Raw genomic sequence first — 23,916 nt, 5'->3', positions numbered from 1 at the left:
CCACAAATATTCTTAGTTATTCTAAAGTACATACGAATAAATTGTACTATTTTATCACTAGGGAAATTTCTTTTCATAATCACAACATAAATTAATTTCCTTACCCTCACATAAACACAGTGTGAAGCTCAAGATAATAAGAATCAGGTGGTGAACAGCTAGTGAAGATATCATTGTAATCACTGCATGCAGAGTCTGTACTTAGTCCTAAACGTCTAACATGTTAACTGCCAACGATTGAAGGCGGTACCTGTATATCATGTGCATTACCACTGCACTAGCCTACTTTTTCTAATTGAAAGGTATTCTTGTGAGATTGTGTTTGAGGCTATAAGTGACTTTGACGAACTGAAAGCAAGACAGCAAACAGACACATTCATATGTATGTTACTTTAATAGTTGTTTAAAGAATAACATTTGCGTCAGCAGACAGTGTTATGACATAAGACTCAGTGAGAAGGGCAATGGCAAAGGGGTCCCTCTCTACGCAGGGGATCAGTAAGGCAAGGCTGCATCAACAACTGGGCTGTAACAATCAGATCCATACATTGCATCATACAGTACTAGTGACAATAATCAGATCAAGCACACAAGTATAAACTCCTTAGAGGAATCAAGAACAGGATCTCGGGTAAGCGTTTAAAAAGACGGCACCACAACTGCATCTAAAGCCATGAACGTACATTCTTGTACAGAGCAGAGAAAATCCTCATCGTTGACAGGGTGCATATTCAAGATTATTAAGACTCGAAACGAGTAGAGAAGGTGAAACGTGGAAAGGTTTGGCAACTGATATCTGTGATCGGTGCTATTGCATGTTTCGGGACTAAACGCGTAAAAGTGAAAGATATTTAATGTCAGATATGATGGTGGCAGTTGCACTGCACACTTCGGAGGTCAGGGTTTGTGTCTCAAGGATGACTGGAAGTTTTTACAAATTATTCACGCAAGGAAGCAGCCTAGAATTCCTCCATATAAAGCCACCGCATACAGAAAGACTGGATTGGAATTAGAAAAATACAGGTACAAAATCCATTACATTCAAGAGACAATCTAGCACAAAAGGGTAATATCATAATCTTTATAGCTAATATAGGAATTTCTGTTTCATAGAGGCAATTTGCTAAGAGGCATCTTCTAAATAGAAAAAAGAGGGGTGAACGTTATGACGGGGCATCATGGGATGGGATCAGATTCTAAAGATGCATCATGCGGGGACTTTCAAATAAGCTGTGTTATCATTCAACACATTATAATTCTCGCTAGCAATGACAATTTGTTCAAATACACATATTTCCCCCTCTGGATACGCAGGGGTCACGAAAGAATGACAATCATGAGGGGACACTGGCGAGATGGGATCAATCTTTATGGGGTAATTCACACAAAAATGTAATTCCTGCACCATTTATGCAGCCTCATGTCGTTCTAGTTCGGTATGACTAACTTTCTTGCGTAAAAAAAAAAAAAAAAAAGAGACATTTTGAAGAATGTCCATGCTGCATTTTTCCATACGCCAAAAAGCACAATAAAAGTATGCAGTAATGACCTAAATTTCTCCACACAAAAGTATATTATGGCTTCAGAAGACTTGAGTTGGAGTCATGTGAAACACTTTTATGGTGTTTTTGATATTTTTACATTGTGAAAAGTGCAGCATGAACATTCTTATAAACATCTTTTTTTTGCATGTTCCACAAAATCATGCAAATACATGAACACGAGGATGAGCACATGATGACAGAATCGTAATTTTTGGGTGAACTGTCCCTTTAAGAATGTGATGTTGTTTTGGTATGGGTTTAAGGTGCAAATATTGTCTTTCTAAAATAGTTATTAAAAAGGTGCCAACATTTTGCACACCACTCTCACTGCAGGTTAATTCAGAGGAAAAACCATCAGAAAAGACTAGAAGAATTAGTTGTGCTGATAAAATACATTTGAAACCTGAAGACGAATCCGCTGGCTAAGCTCAGCGGAGTAAAGCCTGGCTCTCTGCATCATGAAATTTCCCTTACAGAATATTTTCGCTTTTCTTTGGCAAATGTCTGAGAGAATGACGCTTGTATTCAACACGTCTCCTGATCACCGGGAAGATCTTAAATTGCGTCTGAGGCGCATTGCGCGCAAGGGAAGACGTCTTACGGTAACTTCTTGTGAACGACAAACATTTGGGACACGGATGAGACGCGTCTTTTATGATCAACCATCTTTTGAGGAAACATAATTGTAAGTTGCGGTCACATTAGCGAAATTTCAGCGAAATTTACTGTCAATTTCGTAGAAATGTATGAAGCAGAATTCACACAGAAACCATTTTTAAACCAAGCAAATTTGCAGTGAATTTGTTTAGGGAACGTTTTTGCCCTCACGGAAAACTCCAGATTGTATGGATTTAAACGACTAGAGTTTGCTTGCGAAATTTAGCTGAGAAACGGTAAACGTGACCGCATTTTTAGTCAGGGTGGACGTAGTTGAATTTTACGCAAGGATTTTTCGTAAAAATTAAACATGGCGCCCACTCTAACTAATGCTGAAGAAGGGATCATTTACAATTAGATCACTGATTGATACAATTCAAATCGTCCATAATGACAATCAACTGATTCAAAACAGCTGAGCAGGAGGTTTAGTATCTTATTATTCATAATTCATAACATTTTTACCCTACTGTAACTTTTAAAGTTTCATAAGCGGGGCCATACAGGTGATTTATAAAATTAGCTTAATAAAATCACACTTATAAAAGTGATTAGGTCCTGATTTTTCAGGTAAACGTCATCAGTATGTCTCATGACTGCCTCAGGCACAATTACAGCCTACAAGCTTTCTATTACTTAAAATACACTGAGGTTTAAACCCTTGGCTTGGAATAAATGCCTCTATTGTATAAATAACAGGAAATGGGGAACATTCAGACACAGATCTCGCACCCCACCGCGCACGCCAGACGTAGGCCATATGCGGCAATGTGGTTGTCTCGCACGTGCACGTCCACAAGCAGGAACTAATCGTCTAGAGGCGGTGCATTCTTTATCAGTGCTTGTTGGCTTAACAGGTAAGCATAGGTATATATATTTATATATATATATATATACACAGATATTTGTATATGAGCTTTTGACAACAGTCTCGATCCAGTAGAGCACACCTCAGGAAAGGCTGAGGTTTCTAAACAAAATGTTACGAACGAAGCGAGGAAAAACAGCGCCCTACAGAAGGTGTTCTAAGGAGAACAAATTAAATACAGTATTTCGAAGAAGTACAAAAAACCTTATTAGTTATAAGTTCATAAATTCACAGACATTATCATTTATAGAAGAAAAATCGAAGCAAAACAAACAAAAGAACATCAATTGTCTTATTAAAAAGGAAAAAGCTTGACTTGAACAGTGAAAGAGTGTGCGGCTTTTAAACCTGTGATCTGGCTTATAGCATTCCTTCATTTATCTAATCTAGGCTCCCTACGACCTCAGGAGGGTTTCAGGAAGCAGAGTCTGATGTTCGAACCAGCCCACGAACCCAGGGAGCTGATGTGCACAGCAAAAATCAGTTTCGAAGCAGAAATGTTTTCCAGTAATATACCCAAACATCCTTAAAACAAGATTAAATAATCCGAGAAGCAATAAATTGAACAATGTGGGTTTTTAAAGATTCAGTTAAGTACAGTAAATGGTTCAGAACTTCCTCATAACTCATTAAATGACATTTGCTTGTCAAAACTTATTGGCATAATGATGCAACCTGCAGAAAAGCTCACTGAATGAATCGGTGAAGAATCATTTTAGTAAGATCACTCAAAAAAAACTGTTTTCACTTAAATCAAAACCCCACCACTTATCTTGAATTAATCTTGTTTGTCTTACTTTTTCAGCCATGTGGTTTTCGTTTTTTAAAAAAGGTAGAGGAAAGCCAAACACAATTTTGCTTCTCAAATAAACTGATCTTGTTTGAAGAATTTTTTTTAGATATGTTCACGAGACAAACATACTAAGAACGTGATTTTTTGCAACGTGTCATTAACACGCAGCACACAATCTGGTTTGAAGGTCAGAACATGACCCTGTAAGAGTTTGACTCACAAGTGCCTAAAACACAGGATGTGCACGTCGTAGGAGAACATGCTGTGCTGACTCCCACAATTCAAGGTGTCTGTGTGTGTGCGCGTGTATGTGTCTGTGAGAGAGAGAGAGAGAGAGAGAGAGAGAAAAACGCCTTTCTCTTCTACGTCAATCCCTGCTTTCTTTTCCACTCAAACTCTCTCCCACCGTGTGCTTGGAGGAATGGACAGAATCAGCAAAACTTTGAGCTGGAATGGCGTCTACAGCCTCAGGTATAGGAAAAAAAACGAGGGCTGAGTATCTCAGTGATGATACAAAAGCTAACTTGAGACTAAAACAAAAACAAAACTTGCTATTATAATGAAAGCCAAAGACAACTAAAAGCATTGTCTACGGTAGCTAAAAATTAGTGCAGTGTCTATTATTAAACTATATTAGAGGAGTAGCACTCTTTTGGATTAGCCAGCAAGACGCTACACACTGCAGTAAGGTCAAGTATTGACATAAAATGCATTTTTTCGTTCAAGTATCGCCATACTCATTGATACTCAATGAACTCATTGATAGCTGTACATGTCAGAGAAGAGCGCATTGCTAAAAGTGACGGGCTGTCACAATATAAAACGGTTCAACTGGCTTTCCATCGGGTGATTCAGTCAGTCAGAAACACTCGTAGGCAGGGTCTAAAATTAGCTCTTTTAGCCAACAGTTAATTCATTTAAAAACAAAAAATTGCCAACCAGAAATATGAATTATTTCGGATTATTTCACATTACAAAAAAAATGTATATGAAAATGTATTTTTAGAATATACATTACCGTTCAAAAGTGGCCAGTAAGTTTTTTTTTGAAAGAAATTAATACTTTTATTCAGCAAAGATGCGTTAAACTGATTAATAGAGACAGTAACATTTATGATGTTACAAAACATTCCTATTTCAAATAAATGCTGTTCTTTTAAACTTTCTACTCAAAGAAACCTTTTCCACAAAAATATGAAGCAGCACAACTGTTTTCGACATTGATAAAAAAAGAAATATTTCTTAAGCACCAAATCAGCATATTAGAATGATTTCTGAAGGATCATGTGACACTGAAAACTGAGTAAATAAATTATATTTTAAAATAGAAAATAAATATTTAAAATTGTAATCATATTATTATTTCACAATATTACTGTTTTTACTGTATTTCTGATTAAATAAATACAACACTGGTGATCATGAGAGACTTCTTTCAAAAACATTATTACAGATCCCAGTCTTTTGAACGGTAATGTAAATTAATATAATAAAATATTCAATGCTTTGCAAGTGCTAATTTTGGACCCTGCTCATCGACCACAGCGCAGCTTGCACAAACATCCGACTTCCCCCCCGACACATCGCTGCTGCTGCTGAGTGGAAAACAGGTGGTTTATCTCTGAACAACTGTCATCTAGAGGCACCGGACACATTGAGGGTCATTGCTTGAAAGAAAGAGGCATCTAGGCATCAACTGTGCATTATGAAGGTGAAGGTGGTGCTTCTGTGCAGAGAACAAATCTGAACAGGTTTGTGAGGTATGAGGCTGAGGTTAAGCAGTCTGAAAACACTCATTCTCTCTCTCTTCGTAAGATTCAGAGCAAAAAAGGGGGCAGGAAGCCACAAAACGTTCCTCTGACCGAGAGAAGATGTGTGCTGCTGTGTGAAAAAGACGTTTGTGCAATGAAGCTGACCAGGAACAGAACCGTAAAGACAGAGAAAGACAGAGAGGGAGCACTTGCTTCAAATGCACTTTTTGTAGGCAAAACTTGACCTTAAATAGTAGCCATTTCTTGCAGATTGTAAAGTCTGATAACTGGTCCGGAGCCACCAGAGGAAACAGGCGTAGGGACCAGAATTGGCTCCCCCAGGGCCCTGAGGGGGTGAGAGAGAGGGAGGGAGGAAGGATGGGGTTGGGTGTAAGGTGAAAGCTTCTGGGATAAAACATCTTCATCCGGCTCAGAGCTTCCCTCATCCCTTTCCAGTCTCTCTCGCTCTCGTTCGCTCTTTCCCCCCGGCATCTGAGGCCGAGGGTCAAGAATAAGGCCCCAGCATGTCCATACATAAGCCCAGTCCGGATTAAACCCGTCCCGGGCCAGGCTGAGGCCTCACTGGTCCGCACAGGAAATCAGCACAGGAGCCATGTCCTTCACTTGACCTTCAGTGGGGATACTCACAGCACGCTGGGCTCTGGAACAAACACAAAGGTGTTTATTATCAACAGACACACACCATCATGGCCAAGAGATTGATGGGTTTCCCTATTTACCTGTGCACATTCTCCATGGCTGCAACCTCAGCCAGAGCAGCCAAGCTGAAGAAGGCCGGGAGGTCACCAGACGCATCCGTCACGTCCGCTTCCGCTGATGTGGGGTCATTGTAGCAGACCCCCCTATTGCATAATGTCTCTTGAGTGAATGGCTTTTCATCCTGATTCTTGGTCTGATCCTTGAATTTGTCTTCTGCTGTAATAGAGAGTAATAAAAGAATTTTAGACTTTTCAGCAATGTTTTTGATTGGCAGGACAGCAGAGATTAACAATCTAAATGTTTTTAAGTGATTACTCGCATGATATAAAAAATCCAGTCATATCACTGGCTAAAAAAATTTGCATTTTATTCTACATGGGACAGATCTGCCATGTTGAGATGACAGCTTAATGTGGTTTATTTTATCTTTAGTACTGTTTTGTTGGTTACCACTTTTGGTTGCGGTGTACATAGGTGAGAAATATATCTGCAAATAGCGCATATCTACAGTGGCAAGTGGCATCAGTGGCTATTTTTACATGATGCATCTATGTCACTGTACCACTGTTTTCTTTTCATATATATATATATATATATATATATATATATATTTACAGTGGGGGAAAAATTATTTGATCCCCTGCTGATTTTGTACGTTTGCCCACTGACAAAGAAATGATCAGTCTATAATTTTAATGGTAGGTTTATTTGAACAGTGAGAGACAGAATAACAAGAAAACAATACAGAAAAACGCATTTCAAAAAAGTTATAAACTGATTTGCATTTTAATGAGTGAAATAAGTATTTGACCCCTTCGCAAAACATGACTTAGTACTTGGTGGCAAAAGCCTTGTTGGCAATCACAGAGGTCAGATGTTTCTTGTAGTTGGCCACCAGGTTTGCACACATCTCAGGAGGGATTTTGTCCCACTCCTCTTTGCAGATCCTCACCAAATCATTAAGGTTTCGAGGCTGACGTTTGGCAACTCGAACCTTCAGCTTCCTCCACAGATTTTCTATGAGATTAAGGTCTGGAGACTGGCTAGGCCACTCCAGGACCTTAATGTGCTTCTTCTTGAGCCACTCCTTTGTTGCCTTGGCCGTGTGTTTTGGGTCATTGTCATGCTGGAATACCCATCCACGACCCATTTTCATTGCCCTGGCCCTGACGGTACATGGCCCCGTCCATCGTCCCTTTGATGCGGTGCAGTTGTCCTGTCCCCTGTTTCAGTTCTTCACGGCGTGGTGTGTTACCAATTGTTTTCTTGGTGACTATGGTCCCAGCTGCCTTGAGATCATTGACAAGATCCTCCCGTGTAGTTCTGGGCTGATTCCTCACAGTTCTCATGATCATTGAAGCTCTACGAGGTGAGATCTTGCATGGAGCCCCAGACCGAGGGAGATTTACAGTTATTTTGTGTTTCTTCCATTTGTGAATAAATCACACCAGCTGTTGTCACCTTCCCACCAAGCTGCTTGGCGATGGTCTTGTAGCCCATTCCAGCCTTGTGTAGGTCTTAGACAGCTCTTTGGTCTTGGCCATGGTGGAGAGTTTGGAATCTGATTGAATTATTGCTTCTGTGGACAGGTGTCTTTTATACAGGTAACAAACTGAGATTAGGAGCACTCCCTTTAAGAGAGTGCTCTTAATCTCAGCTCCTTAACTGTATAAAAGACACCTGGGAGCCAGAAATCTTGCTGATTGATAGGGGATCAAATACTTATTTCACTCATTAAAATGCAAATCAATTTATAACTTTTTTCAAATGTGTTTTTCTGGATTTTTTGTTGTTATTCTGTCTCTCACTGTTCAAATAAACCTATCATTAAAATTATAGACTGATCATTTCTTTGTCAGTGGGTAAACGTACAAAATCAGCAGGGGATCAAATAATTTGTTTCCCCACTGTATATATATGTGTATATATATATATATATATATATATACACAGTGTTGGGAAGGTTACTTTGGAAATGTAATAGGTTACAGATTACAAGTTACCCTACTTAAAATGTAATAAGTAGTATAACTTTTCAATTACTTTATTAAAGTAATGTAACTGATTACATTTGATTACTTTTCTAAACTTCAAATGTTTTCATTAATCATTTTCAAACATGTAAAGCAGACAGGGTTAACCTTACAGTAGAACTCAAAACTGATTACTGTTAGACTTTCAAAATATTAATTAAGATTATAATATTTTAATTTTAAAGGAGACATTGGATGAAAAATATCTTCATTTGCATATAAATGTGTCTTAGCAGTGTGTGGACACAACCACCCTACAATGATAGAAATTCATTCCTTTTTTTAATCCCCCAAAAACCTAAACAGTCTCAATTATCAAGCCATTTTGATTTTGAAGTGAATAACGAGCGCTCTCTTCCACCTTCAATACCACGACTGAGGTGAGACCCTTGAGCAAGGCACTGAACCCCCAACTGCTCCCCAATGTCCCCTTTGAAGCACAGCCACCACAAAATCAGACTTACTTTAAAATCATTCTGAGGTTAAATACAGATTTAAAATCATAACAAGAAATAATTTAATAGCTATGATACTGTTTTTGAAATCAAATCTTTGTATAGCTATGACAGGAAACACTGGATCTAACAATGCCTTAGAAAAAAAACTTAATCTTAAAAAAATAAAGCATATACATAAGCCCATATAGGAAATATAGTTATCGGATAAGCATGTTATAAACTTCTGAAACATTGCTGTTTCATATGTTAGAGCAGTCACTGCAATTTATGAAAGAACTCAATTGAATCTGTATGTGGGAGTGTGTGTGAAAAAAACAACAACCCAGAAATAACCCCCTTTGTAATCCTTAACATTTTCATAAGTAACTGTAATATAATTACTCATTTTTTCTCAGTAACTGTAACTGATTACAATTACTTTTATTTTGTAATTAAATTACGTAATTCCATTACATGTAACTAGTTACTCCCCAACACTGTATATATATATATATATATATATATGTGTGTGTGTGTGTGTGTCTCAAGTCAAGTCAAGCCACTTTTTTTACATAGCGCTTTATACAATACTGATTATGTCAAAGCAGCTTTACGGTGTCAACAGGAAAATAGTTTGTCAATAATGCAAGAGGACAATGACAAAGGGTCATTTTTCCAGCTAAATAAATAAATAGCCAAATAAAAGACACTTTAAAAAACAAAAACATTAAAACATCTTAACTTTTGAACAGCAGTAGAAAACAAAGGTAGAACATGGGTGTAGAGCGTTTCTGTAAGAAATTATCAGTTTAGAAATCAATAAGATGTAACAGGAAACTGTGGGTTCAGCTCACCCTCTGCAGGTGACACTCGGCCATCAGCCGTGCGCACCAAGTGTGTGATTTTACTCTTCCTGGCCTTCCTCTTCTGACTGCCCACAGGTATATCCAGAACCTTCTGGGGTTCAGGAGAGGGAGACACACACGGACTGACCGACTTCACCACTGGACTTGATTCTGTACCCACAGGGTCAGTTGGGACGACGTCTAAAGGAGCAGAGGGGGGTCATGTGAAATACATCAAAAATGAGACCTGGAAGGCCCAATGCAGATGTCTGACAATGAATGATGCTTTAGGATGTTATATTGCATTTAACTTGTGCCACTTGTACTACACCACACCAGGTTGCCTCAAAAGTATTTACATAACTGTGACACGTGTGCCCCTTTAAGATAACCAGAGTATACAGTGACCTAGATATGACAGCGTTCCCTGCTATGCGGCAGGAAACATTGAGGCACACTAGGCTAAACCACGGACAAACAACAACCAGCACCATGCAAGCACAGTTTCCAGCACTCGTTCACACAGTCTTGCCATCTGAACACAGAATGAAGCTGATATCTAATGGCTGTGGGGGTGTCACCTTTGTCTGCGGCACTGGATTTCTCCTTCCTGTGTTTGTACTTGTTCACTATCTTGTGGAATAAGGTCTTTTTCTGAGATGAAGATGAACCTAATTTCAAGCAATAAAACAGAACAAAAAAATACAACACAGCATGCTATGTTAGGTGGAAGTCATGTCATTCTGAACATGAGATGACTACTTCCTAAGAAAGTAAGCAAATGAGGAAATGAGTGTGGAGGCCAGGAGGATGTGATGTCAGTTTCCATGCATGCAAGTGAACTCACCCTTGCAGGGTTTGGGCGGTTCAGGAGGGCTGGACGTACTGGTTTTTTTCTTCTTGGTTACCGCCACGCTCTTTTTGTCAAAAGTCAGGGGGCTGTACTGTGGTAAGCTGTTGAACTTCTTCTCGAACTCCTCCTCAAGCTTTCCTAGTCTGTGAGTTTTATACACAGTAAAACATTAGCCATCTGTGCAAAGTCTGCTCATCTGGATTCAACGTCTGCTAGATAAACTGACTTCAATCCTGCACAATGAAACACGATGGAATGTTCTTCAAAAACCTTATTCTGCAATTTTAGTCTGAAACTATGATGGTGGATGGCAAATATGAGTATGATACATGCTTGAAATGTACAAAACTCTTTGGACTACTAAGCTAACCTAATGCACAGAAATGTTTTAAGTCGTTTTAGACCCTCCAATTAACCTAATAAAAAAAGCAAACCCAAAAGTTAGCCTCAACGTCAAATATACTGATTCAGCTGATATTAATTACATTATCAATCAATAATCAATTTCGAATCAGGCTGCGACTAATCAATTAAATCACTAAAAATAAAAAATGATAAAGTCGACAACAAATTTGTATTTTATTTCATACTAAGTATAGTTCAAATGTACTTACTACTGACATATCGCTCGAGACTTACTGATATAAAAATTATAATCAAACTTAATTTGGAGTACTACTTGTGCACAATGCATATTTCTTAATATTAAACCTAAAATGTTTTTTTAATGAGGATTGTATGATCTCTGAATAATATCAATCTTTAAATGCAATATATTTAAAGTGTACCTGAAGTATACTTGCAATAGTTTAGCACAATCAAATATACTTCAGTATAGCTTTAGTTGGACTTCAGCACTACTTTCACAATTAACATGAATTAAGCACAAAATTAGCTTAGCAGAATTTAAGTATAACAGTTTAGTATACCAAAAGTCCAATTGCAAGGTATTTTTATTTTTATTAAACACATAAATATGTAAATGCATTTGTAGTATACTTGGCATGAAATAAATGTATTTCAAATACATTTTAGTATATTTATTCTTCACTAGAGTGTTTAAGCTGTTCTGTTACTTTTTAATACTAGAAAATGTTAAGTTTGCTTATTTAAATTGCACTTTTAATTAAATATCAAACAAATATGTAATTTATATTTAAAACCCCACGTATAACATACATTATTATAGGGCTGCAACTAACGATTATTTTAATAATCGATTAATCTGTCGATTATTTTTTCGATTAATTGATGAATCGGATTTTTAAAAAAAAAAAAAAAGCATTCATTTCCAACCCTTTATTCAAAAACAGAACTAAAATCTTTAGAAAGTGCACAAACATGTTGCTCCTTGAACATCCCTGAGCTGTTATAATAATAATAATAAAATAAAATAAAATGGACTAACACAAAAACATACACATGTATGCTTTACATCTGAAGTGCAAAAATTAAATAATTTAACAACACTGCGTCGTTAGCGTTGGTATTGTATCAGACACCTGCACTTAACATTATATGAAAATCAAGCTCAAATGGAGTTAATAATGTTTTTGACCAGAGAATGACGGAGATGGGGTGTTTTGTCTGTCGTTAGAACGGCTGTAACTGTTATGCAGTGCATAAGTGCATTATGCTTTCATCAACTTTTACAGGTTATATAACTTTGATTGTAGCTATATGGGCGCTTAGTTTTTTCTTGTTGTTTAATACACTTGGCCAAAATCTCAAATTAAGCGCTTATGCACATAATGCACAGGATATTTAAAACGTATATAGACAGCAAATAACTAATTCTTCTCCACTCTTCAAACACACAAAAACATTATCCTTTACTGACATAGTGTTTGAGTAAAGAAAACGCTGTACTATTCAAACACCAATTATTTATTCACCCTTGCATTGCGAAAAAGCAGAGATCTCATCTTCTCCAGGCTGTGCGCGGCGCGTCAAACTGAACGGAGGCGGGGTGAAGTTACGAGGTCTCGCTGAGAGCTCGATGATCCAATGGCGTTACGAAGTTATTTTAATGCTTATAATTGGTTTACTATTTTTAAAACTCTCTGATTTAAAATAATAAAAACGAATTATAAGCGACTCAAGTTTGGATAATTTTTCACAGCACCTGACTGGGCTAGGGTATGGCAACTGCCATACTCTGCCATACGCAAACGCCGCCCCTGCTCCCACACCTTGGATGACTTGGGTCGCACGGATTTCTCTGCCTCCGCCATGTATCTTTCCTCTACCTCCGCTCGTTTTTTTTTTTTTTTTTTTATTTATGAGGCGCCAAACTCTGCTAGCATCCGTGAGCGAGAGAGACCGAGTGTGTTCACTCCGCTCCGCGCTCATCTAAAGTTTTTTTTTTTTTTTTTAATAATCAAACGTCTCCGCGTCGCGCGACACAACGAATCGATTATGAAATTCGTTGCCAACGCTTTTAGTAATCGATTTTTATCGATTTAATCGATTCGTTGTTGCAGCCCTACATTATTATTTTAAGGTGTTTTTATAGCCTTACATTTGCTTGTTGTTTGAAGGAGCACTGAGCAAGATATGATTTTTTGTTTTTTTTAGACCTGATTGATTGAATGAAAAAAATATTACATTATAAAAATAGTTGTTAGTTGCAGCCCAAATAAAATAAACTCCTCTGCAGGAGAAGAATCACTGTTTCCCTGCAGATTCAGAGATGTGATAGGAGGAATTACAGCTCACCCTGGGGTGGTTTCCTCTTTAGACTTAGACTTCTTGAGCTTTTTTGGGTTGCTGGTAGCAGCTTGAGAAAATCCCCAGCTCTCGTCATTCCAGCCGCCCTCATGATCGGACACACTTCCTCGCATGGATCCTCTTTTCCCTACAACACAGACCAGAAACCCAAACAGCACTTTTTCATTTACCGTATCAACTGATTTTACTGTATATGTGACATACTATATGAGACATACTAAGTTAAAATGTTAATGATATTCAGTATAATATGAGATAAAAACATGATGTCTCATCATGATGTTGAAATTGTACTTCAGTCTACAAGGATACAAGGCTTCCTTAGAAAATGCTAGAAAACACAACCTAATCTATTTTTGTGTTTGTTGACACATTTGCAGAATAAGCCGTTATAAATGGGCAAGTATGTTTTTCCATGCTACTATTTGCTCCACATGATCAGTTTGAACTAATGTGTAATGAGTTTCAAATCCAGTCACATAGCACCTATGACAAGATCAATAAACAGGAAAGGAACCTGTGGGAGGTGTGTGTGCATTACCTCTGTCCACATTTGCTCTCAGTGATGTAAGCATCCCTTCGGACACCAGAGTCTTATAAAGAGCTCCTTTACAGCTTCGCTCTGACTTCCTGGACCCACAGGCCTCTGGCTTAACCTCTTGCTCTTTATCTTCCTGTCTGGTTTGAGGTGGTTTGGTGTCTGTGTCTTTCTCCTCCATTTCTGTAGGATGAGGAGGAGAGCAGTATGGTGCCGTGTCCTCCACACCAATAGGGGGCTCCACCTTCATTTCTGGCTCATTCTCACACTCATCTTTAGGGGTCAGAGGGGCTTCCTCAGTTTTCATCTCTACGTCCTGCGGTTTATTGGTCTCTTCATCCCCTTCTTCCTCTTCCTCCGCCGCATCATTGTCTTTTAACTTCAACTGTTTTTTCGGTTTCGGTTTTGTTTTCTTCTTCACCGCTGGAGATTGGTCCGTTGTGGGGCTGCTCTCACTCCCTGAGGGACAAGCTTTCTTCCTGGGTGTTTCTTCTGAGCCCCAAGCACCTTTTGCTACTGCTTCGATGGTGAACATCACGCTGTCCAGGTCCGACTCGGGCGAATGTCTCTTCTTCGCCTTTTTGGGCGATGCAGGATTTTCGTCCGAGTCTTTATTTTCTTTCTTCTTTTTCTTCTTCTTCTTCAGCGTCTTACACGGGCTGAGATCAGATGGGGTGGTGTCAGTAGGGGAGGACGAGGTGGAGCCGGAGGTAGAGGATGATGAGGATGATGATAATGCTGATGATGATGATGATGTGGTGACAGGAAGTTCAGGAGCGTCCACCTGCTCTTCGGTGACTCTGCTACTTGAGCTGTGCTGAGCACAGAGTGAGGAGGAACCACCAGAGGGCTGGGAGGATCGAGCTTCCATCTTTTCAGCCTCAGAGGCCAAACACATCTATATACACACACAAGCACATCACGTTATGGAACAATCATATATAAGCTGCCTGGAAGTCAACATGAGACTGCGTTCGCAACCCATTTTAATTCAATACTGTGACATATTGCTAAGTGAAACTGGATAAAAAAAGTAGGCCCTTGGATTTGATCCATTAGTAAATGTTTGAATGATGAATTTTTTGAAGTTTCTATATTTTCGCAAATGCAATTCTTAATTAGTATCTTTATCTTGTATCTTAATTATATTATCAATGCAATCAACATAATCAGTGTTGTTTACGTTCAGCATCCGCCCGCTATATCCTGAACATAAACAGCGTTGATTACGTTCTGGGGTACTCTCCAAAATGGCGGAAGACGGTGACTCGAGAAGAATTGCTGAATAAATTATGTTATTATTGTTTTCTTTGCGCACAAAAGGAATATTCTGGTAGCTTTGTAAAATTACTGTTGAACCCCTGATGCCATACGGACTATTCTACCGATGTTCTTACTATGTTTCTGTGCGTTGATCTTGGTAATATCGTTGCTGTCTATGAAGGGTCAGAGAACTCTCAGATTCCATCAAAAATATCTTAATTTGTGTTTGGAAGATGAACGAAGGTCTTACGGGTTTGGAGCGACATGAGGGCGAGTAATTAATGACAGAATTTTCAATTTTGGGTGAACTAACCTTTTAAATGTAAATTGAAAAAAAAAGTGTTTTATTAAAAAATCTAAACTTTCAAAAATATATTATTTATATTATTTTATATCTATGCATAAATGTTAAATACACGTTATTTTATTTTCTATAGCAAAGAATTTTGATTCCATTTAGATTTTTACACTTTTCAGAAAAAGTGTACTGATGAATTGTTCACAATTACACCAGGAACATGTAATAAGAAAAAAATATAAACACCCACCAGGTGGCGGCCTACGCTTCAAAACTCTCCTAGGATTTATTACATAACATTGCTTGCCATTGTTCATGCCAACCGGTCAACACCAGCCACTGCCTCACTGAGCTTTAATTCTGCATTATAACATCAAATACTGTATGTAGCATAAGATTCATCCTCCTGTCTTGCATCTTTGTGTAACCCGGGGCAGTGATTGTGCTGTATGTGGGTTGTTGATGTACCTCAGCGAGCTGGAAAAGAGCCGACTGGCCGCACTGCCTCCCCTCAGATGCTGACTGAGACCTACTGGAGGAGATCTGCTACAGAGACACACAAAACACACATATCAAGAGCAATAAACAGAGGAATAGGAAATTATTCGGACAACTCGTTAGGAAATTCACCCACAGAGAGGAATACAATTCTGATTTAAATCACAATGTTGTGATGGTGAGTGGTGCTCGTACATGCAAAACTCAATGTTTTTTTCAGCTTTCTTTTAATTACGGAAAACAGTTTTTAATAGTTTTAGTTTAGGTTAACAGTAAAAAACTGCCCAATACAACCAGTTTTGTGCCACATGCTGTCACGTTTTGCGCCACAGTTTAAGAACAGAAAGTGCAAACTGCTCAAAAAAAAGTTAATAGTTAGCAGATGGCCTTTACAGTTAATGACACTGAAGAGAAATGACGAAAACAAAAGCAATGACTGGAAGTTCAGGAGTATCAAAATGGCTGCCTGGAGGAAGTTGATGTTCTAGCAGGTAATACACCAGCAAAAGCAGAAGTGGGACATTTTATTGGCACTCTCTTGAGATACTGAAGGTTTCTGCTGTGGTCACTGACTGCAAAATGTAAATACAGGCAGTCTGAACACTGCATAATGCATTTAAGAACTCCTTCCTAGCATAACATGACTGTATCTGCACTATGAGCGAGGTTAGGTGGGTCGAAGGACATTCAGTGGGATGGACAGGGGGGCAATGGAGTCTCTAGGAGAGTTGAACTGTACCTCAGCCAGCTGAAACAAGGGTGATTTAACACAACTCTTGGGCAGGTCTGGTGAACTTGGCTGAGATGGTCCAGAGGCCTAACAGGGACATTAAAATGAGTGCTCAATTTTAAATTCACAAGATAATGGAAGTCTTCCACATTAATGTAGCACTTCTTTCACTTAAGTGTCCAAAACCCTCACCTCTACATGTGTGAGAGAGCTTGTGTCCTCAGCGTTCTTACTTCCCCCAGCTGGCTGCACTGGACTGGAAGAAATCTGAGGGGAAAGAATAAAAAAAAACATGAGTTTCAACAAACTGCATTCAGATCATTAAGCAAATCAGTTGGACGCACACAGCCAACCACCCATATCTAAGACGTCTCGCTGCTAAGGAGGGTTTTAAGGGTCTGTTATTAAGGACTGTCAAGTCTTCAGGTGGTCTCACCTCAGCCAGCTGGAAAAGGGCTGATTTCCCAGTGTGCTTAGCAACATCTGTGCATCCTGTCTGGGAAGAGCTGGAGGAAATCTAAAATGAAAGGATAAAAAAAATTAAATCAGTAAAGCAGAACAAAGCCATAAAAGAAAACAACCTCGAATCAACATCCTCTTTGAAATGACCACTGACATTTACAACTCAACACCTCCCTCTGTTGACAGTTTGATGGAAAAGCCACAGGTAGATTCAATAAAATAAAAAAATACCCATCAATTATGCTGTCTAAACAGGAAGTGACTTCGAGACAGCTTGAGGAACCTCAGAATCTAGACATCGGCATTAGTGAAACAGCGGAATAATTATAGTCTACTTTGTATGCACTGAGGTCAACTGATACAGGCTATTTTAGAAATAAGTAATTAAAAAAAAATTTCTCAATTACAGATAATTAGAATTTTTTAACAATGCTGTAACATAATGTACAATATATACAGTATATACTTAGGCCCAAAACCAGAAACATGAAAACTGGCTTTGATGTAATGGTTAAAGGATGAAGCAAGTCACATATTAATAAATTCACATATTTGATATTTGTAAATAAAATATTTGTTTTGTAGTGTTAAAAGTTTAGGCTCTGTAAGATTTTTCTCTTATGCTCACAATGACTGCACGGAACTACAGTAAAAACAGTAATATTGTGAAATATTATTCAAAATAACTTTTGAATTATAATATATTTTAAAATGTCATTTATTTATATAATGGCAAAGCTGAAGTTTTAGCAGTCATTACTACAGAAATTTAAAAAGAAGAACATTTGTTTCAAACGTTTGTTTAAATGTCATTTTGGTCAATTTAATGTGTCTTTGCAAAAAAAAAAATCTTAAAGGGGTGGTTGACTTTTTTTTTCTAGGCTTGATTGTGTTTATGGGGTGCAGTCTAACATGTGTTAATGCTCCGTTTGTTAAAAAACGCATTATTTTTCACATAATTTACCTTAATTTCACACTGCTCTGTCCCTTCTCCTCTAAATGCGCTGATCATTTCCTGCTTTTATGAAGCCCCTCCCTCAGAAACACACGATGGGCTCTGATTGGTTAGTTGGCCCAGTGGGTTGTGATTGGCTAAACCGCCTGTAGAGCACGACTGAACGTCCTGCCCCTCAACTCAGCGGCATGTGCTCCAGTTGTATTGTAAACAATGGCGTCGTCTATATTTTCTCTTCCTCTTCTCTTAAGCAGCGCAGCATGGCCTCGCCCCCTTTGCTGCATGTTCACGGGGGCCGGGTTTATGTAAATTCTGGGTTCATTACGTAACGGACCCAGGAAGTAGCTCATTGTAGTCCCTTACCAGTCGTTTTTGTAGGCATTAAACTGCCAGAATTTTAAAAGACAATATTTCCGTTTGCATTGAACTCGCAGCTTCGTAACTTTGCAGATATTGTTTATGCTCAAACAGCAACATTACACACAAACTAACGTTAAAAAAGTGAAATCGCAATCAACCACCCCTTTAATTTTTTTTACAGAAATATAGTTCAAAAGAAGAACATTTATTTGAAACAATTTGTTTAACTGTCAATTTTGATCAATTTAATGTATCTTTGCTTAAAAAAGTATTAATTTCTTGCAAAAAAAAAACAAGTTACCCGTAGAAATAGGACTGCCTTGCATTGGGCACCAGAAAAGGTTAATTTAATATACATTCACACATAAAATTACTTCACTAGAACTAGAACTAGAACATTACTAACTAGAAACAAGACGACTACTGACATGAAGCAACTTCAACATGGTGTTACTTTTAATTTATCAGTGACTTGTAGTGCACTAATGCCAGGCACAGTTGCTTTGGATCAACCTGTATGTGAAATTTTGTTTGACAACACAGAGATTCAGACGACTATTCCTGGTTAAACATTACGGACAGTCAACAGGTAGAGAATTCAGCCCTGTCCCCTCAAACAAGACCAAACAGATGATGTAATGTGATTTGTCTGCAAAACAACGAGGCGCTGCTTTTGTTTTGTATAAACCTCCCGTGGCCCTCTTCAGTGACAAATGCACTGCGCCGAAGGCAATTAGGATCACTTAGTGGCAGGAAAATGGAATTTACAGAGGATTAACAGGAGTGAGAGTCTGAGGAACCCACAGGAACACACACAAACAGCTCACATCCCTGATTCACACACACTCACTTTGGCCTGGCGTCTTCAACGCCTCATAAAGCTCTACAATTCATGAAGTCTATGCACCTCCTAATGGCACACAAACCCAGTTTGGGTCCGAAAACAGTCATCCCAGTCTGTTTAGTCACAGCCCGCTGCGGCTGCCGTATCCGTGGAGATGGGCCTGTCACAGTCTATTTACGTGAGCACTGATCATGTGCTCATTATATCAGAGGTCTGCCGTGAGTACAGAATGATGCAGATTTGTCTCAATCACATCAAGATACGAGGACATGAATCTAGACTAATAACTGTTATTCCCATCTAGAGCCTTCTTTGTGTTCCTGGTTTAAAAACTCATTTAACTTGACTGTGGTTATTTTGACGTATGTGTTTCTACAGCAAAATCTGCATATGAATATAGGCAATTACACTGTAACCCATTCTAAATGTTTTCCAAGGCTGTTTTGATCTGCACATGAGGTTGTTCTTGCATATGAACTACAAGAATTTTGAAATAAATTGTGGATGCACTGATATTAAATTTATTTTAAATTATTTTAACTAGCCAATATTTCACCAAGACAATGATTATTTTCATACTATGGTTAATAGTAAAAATTGTCTAATTAAATAAAAAATAAAAGATTAAAAAATACAAATAAATAATTTTCAAATGTGTATTCCTTTTGAGAATTGCTAAAGATCACATTTAGGTGTTTTTATATCATTATATCATGTTTTCATATAAGTTTTTAAAGATTAACTTTTAGTAAGTATTAGATAACAACACAGGTAATTTAAATGGAAAAATAAGAGAAATAAGCATGCAAACTTAAAGGGTTAGTTCACCCAAAAATGAAAAGAGAAAAAAAGAATAAATTGTTGAATAAAGTTATTTTTCTGTTTACTTTGCGCACAGAAAGTATTCTTGTAGCTTCATAACATTACGGTTTAACATTACTACCTTTCGGGGCCTTGAATGTGTCAGATGCATAAAACTCTCAGATTTCATCAAAAATATCTTAATGTTGTGTTCCAAAGATGAACGAAGGTCTTGCAGGTTTGGAACGACATGCGAGTAATTAGTGACAGAATTATCATTTTTGGGTAAACTAAGCCTTTAACTATTCAAAAACATTTAATATACATCCAAAATCATTCAAACGATTTAATACAATCTATACTACTGTCCAATAATCAGTATGATACAGCGCATTCCTAACATTAATAAAAATATGGCAATGCATCACACAGTCCTTAAGTAAGCAATTCAAAAAGGGGTCTTGATTTGATCAAAGGTTGCACTTAGTCTGAAAAGTTAATTTCTTAAGTATTAAAATGATGTTACTGTACCTCTCTGGCGGTCAGTGCGTGCTCCCCGGCTAACAGCAGCATGCTTAAGCCACCCATCTTATTGGGATCTATAAACACAGCGGAGGAAAAAGATGTAAAGAAATGTTGAACTATACAGTTAAACAACCACTGAGACAGTGCAGTGAAGGAATATGAACACTACTGTTCAATAGTTTTTAATTATTTAGTAAGAAATTAATATTTTTATTCAGCAAAAATGCATAAAATTGTTAAAAAATTATAGTAAAGGCATGTATAATAGTACAACAATCTATTTTTTGAAAAAAAAAAAAAAAACATCCACAAACCAAACCAAATCAGAATGAATTCTGAAGGATCATGTGACTGTGAAGACTGGACTAATGGCTGCTGAAAATTCAGCTTTGCCATTACAGGAATAAATTACATTTGAAAATATATCAAAATAGAAATAGTTATTTTAAATTGTAATAATATTTCCCAATAGTTTTACTCTATTTTTGATCAAATAAATACAAACTTGGTGTGCATAAGCACAATCTTACCAAACCCAAACTTTTGAACAGCAGTGTATGTGTGGACACATTTAAGTGTTTGTTTTGTTCCTACCAGCCATGGCGAAGTTGAGCTGGGGTGTGCTGTCGGTTTTGGGCTGTTTTTTGGCAACTGAAGATTCCTTGCTAGGGTTGGATGGAAGAGACCAGACTTTCTTGCGGGCGTTACTCACAGAGTGAGAAGGACTCTTTACCGGCTTGTTGGTGGCAGGACACCATTTGTAACCAGGATTAGCCTTCATGAACGCATCCTTATACTGTATAAAACAGAACATAATCAAATAATATTATGTGAGTATAGGAGAGCATAAATCCATGACATGCGGAGTCCCACAAGGCTCAATTCTTGCACCACTCTTGTTCAGCCTGTATATGGTCCCACTAAGTCAAATAATGAGAAAGAAGCAAATTGCCTATCACAGCTATGCAGATGATTCCCAGGTTTACCTAGCCTTATCGCCAAATGACTATAGCCCCATTGACTCCCTCTGCCAATGCATTGATGAAATTAACAGCTGGATGTGCTAAAACTTTCTTCAGTTAAACAAGGAGAAAACTGAAGTCATTGCATTTGGAAACAATGTGCTATATAAATAAACTTGCCTTGCCTAATAGATTTAATTCGGCTGTTGATATTTTCCTTAACCTTTGTAACTACTGATTTTAAATTTTTTAAAGTTTTTCATGGGTTTAAAACAATTAGCTTTTTATGCCAAGTTAATTTTATATTTGCTATTACATTTAATTGCTATGACCACAAAAAACTTGGTTACTCTGTGTAGTCTGCCTCTCTTAGATTGGTTTTTACCTCCTTGGCCATGTCTGTGTATTTCTGTTTTTCTTTGGGGTCCAGTACAGCCCACCAGTCGGCCAGTATCTTAGTGGCTCCCCGATTGTCTAGTCGTGGATGCTCCTGTCTGACCAGGGAACGGTGCCGTTTGCAGAACAGCAGAAAGGCGTTCATGGGCCGGCGAGCCCGTTGTTCAGAGGTGTATTCCTCACTGTCATCTTCCATCCCACCACACTCTCCCTCCTGTGCTCCACTCTCTGCACATAACACTGGCACCTGAGGAGAAAAGTGAGGAAAAAGTGGAAAGAGACATACAGAGACCTGGTCAATTTCAACAGTAGCAGTGGACAAAACTACACAGAGATTAAAACCAAAGCCTATTCAAATATTTTTGCTGCAATATTTCACCACAGTACAATATTGAAATGAAACAATATGGATGAAATCTGAACTATAGGGAAACTACAGAGGTAGTTCAATTTTTGTCCTTCCTCTATAAAATAATTGACCAAAATGCAAGACATTAGCTTTTGCGTCGACATAATGCTGTTTCTATTGTTGGTTTTCAATTTGGTTTTCTTGAAATGTCTACTTTCAAATGAACCAATTCAAATGGAAAACAAATATTCTCAGATTATGTAATCTGTATGAAACATGCATACAGACGCATCACTACAGCAGAGATGACGAGTCAGTGTCAGTGTTGCCGATTTCATCTCTTAAACCGAGAACAAAAAAACACTAATTTATCAATGAATTATTAAAATGTTAATGCAGCCTCCTTACTGTTTTTCCGGTGTACCATGGCAAGCTTTATGCATGTGCTTGAGTTCTTATTAGGCAATGTAGGCAATTAAAGGCTCATTATGATTTAAATGGTTTATTAATAAACATGCGATTAGTCGATTAATGCTTCAAATGAACGACTACTAGTTGACCAGAAAAAAACTTTAGTCAAGGGCAGACCTACAAAAAACAAACATGCATTTGTATATTCTACAAATCTGATTGAGCCTGACAATGATTTAACAATGAAGCAATGTTAAAGACCATGTGAAATTGTTTTGCTTTTTGCTGTACTGACGCGTTTTAGAAACTGAAACAGATTGGGCAGAAAAGGAAGGTCTATTTCAATAGTCTTTATTTAGCCCAGCTAAAATAATAGCACTGAACCACAATATGATACATGCTATTGCTATTTTGATATTTTATTATTAGGTAACACTTTATTTTAGAGTCTCTTAACTAGTTGCTTCTTAGCATGCATATTACTAGAATATTAGCCATTTATTAGTAGTAATTAAGCACATATTAATGCCTTATTCTACATCCCTAATCCTACCCAATACCTAAATTTAACAACCACCTTACTAACTATTAATTAAATTGATCAAAAGTGACAGTAAAGACATTTATAATATGCTAAAAAAACATTTCTGTTACAAATAAATTATTTCTATTTATCAAAAAAAGATATCTTGAAAAAAATGTATCACAGTTTCCACAAAAATATCAAGCCGCGCAACCATTTTCAACATTGACATTAATAAGACATTTTTCTTGAGCACCTAATCAGTATATTAGAATGATTTCTGAAGGATCATGTGACACTGAACACTGGAGTAATGATGCTGAAAATTCAGCTTTGCCATCACATGAATAAATTACATTTACAGTTTTTTTCAATTGCTAACATCCCTTTGTCCAATCTGTAGTCACAAAACTCAAAACTCTAAACACAATTAGCACAACATCCGTCTGTTTTGACCATACCATTAACACAATTCACGTTGTTTTCACACAATATTCAGTCAATTAACACATTTCTAAAATGCTTAAATGTTTTTCTTATCTTTTTTACAAATGCTTAAACATAGCATGACAGAAATGAAGACCTAATGCTCCAAACTTTAAATATAGTGCAAAGCCTCTACTTCTGCAACAACAGCAGCTTAAAAGAGCTGCTACGAATTATTTTAATTACTAATAATTGAGAAATAGCTGATTCCAATCTTGAATAATTCCAAGTCTTTCCATACATGGCCATGCACAATAAAAAGGCACTCTCTGGATTGGTTTTGT

At 37.6% G+C, this 23,916-nt stretch overlaps 1 protein-coding gene across 5 annotated transcripts in view; it reads right to left on the bottom strand.

Moving 5' to 3' along the window:
• Window positions 1-375: 375 nt before the first annotated feature.
• LOC131548313 (HMG box transcription factor BBX) overlaps window positions 376-23,916 on the bottom strand; it is a 37,684-nt gene continuing 14,143 nt past the window's right edge. For 4 of the 5 annotated variants that reach the window (XM_058789542.1, XM_058789544.1, XM_058789541.1 and 1 more), the window contains 14 exons: window positions 21,853-22,110; window positions 21,100-21,301; window positions 20,512-20,579; window positions 16,995-17,075; window positions 16,751-16,825; window positions 16,568-16,645; window positions 15,799-15,876; window positions 13,773-14,667; window positions 13,220-13,358; window positions 10,496-10,644; window positions 10,230-10,319; window positions 9,658-9,849; window positions 6,354-6,549; window positions 376-6,274 (listed from right to left, as the gene is read on the bottom strand). In XM_058789542.1, coding sequence (XP_058645525.1) covers window positions 6,193-6,274; window positions 6,354-6,549; window positions 9,658-9,849; window positions 10,230-10,319; window positions 10,496-10,644; window positions 13,220-13,358; window positions 13,773-14,667; window positions 15,799-15,876; window positions 16,568-16,645; window positions 16,751-16,825; window positions 16,995-17,075; window positions 20,512-20,579; window positions 21,100-21,301; window positions 21,853-22,110 — 2,583 coding nt within the window. In that variant the 3' untranslated portion in view covers window positions 376-6,192. The remainder of the gene's footprint in view (window positions 6,275-6,353; window positions 6,550-9,657; window positions 9,850-10,229; window positions 10,320-10,495; window positions 10,645-13,219; window positions 13,359-13,772; window positions 14,668-15,798; window positions 15,877-16,567; window positions 16,646-16,750; window positions 16,826-16,994; window positions 17,076-20,511; window positions 20,580-21,099; window positions 21,302-21,852; window positions 22,111-23,916) is intronic. The other variant, XM_058789545.1, reaches the window with a different exon arrangement.

This window comes from Onychostoma macrolepis, chromosome 10, assembly GCF_012432095.1.
Source record: "Onychostoma macrolepis isolate SWU-2019 chromosome 10, ASM1243209v1, whole genome shotgun sequence".
Classification (NCBI taxonomy): Eukaryota; Metazoa; Chordata; class Actinopteri; order Cypriniformes; family Cyprinidae; genus Onychostoma; species Onychostoma macrolepis.
The sequence above is the reverse complement of the archived record's forward strand: the minus strand, read 5'-3'. Positions and strand labels throughout refer to the sequence as shown.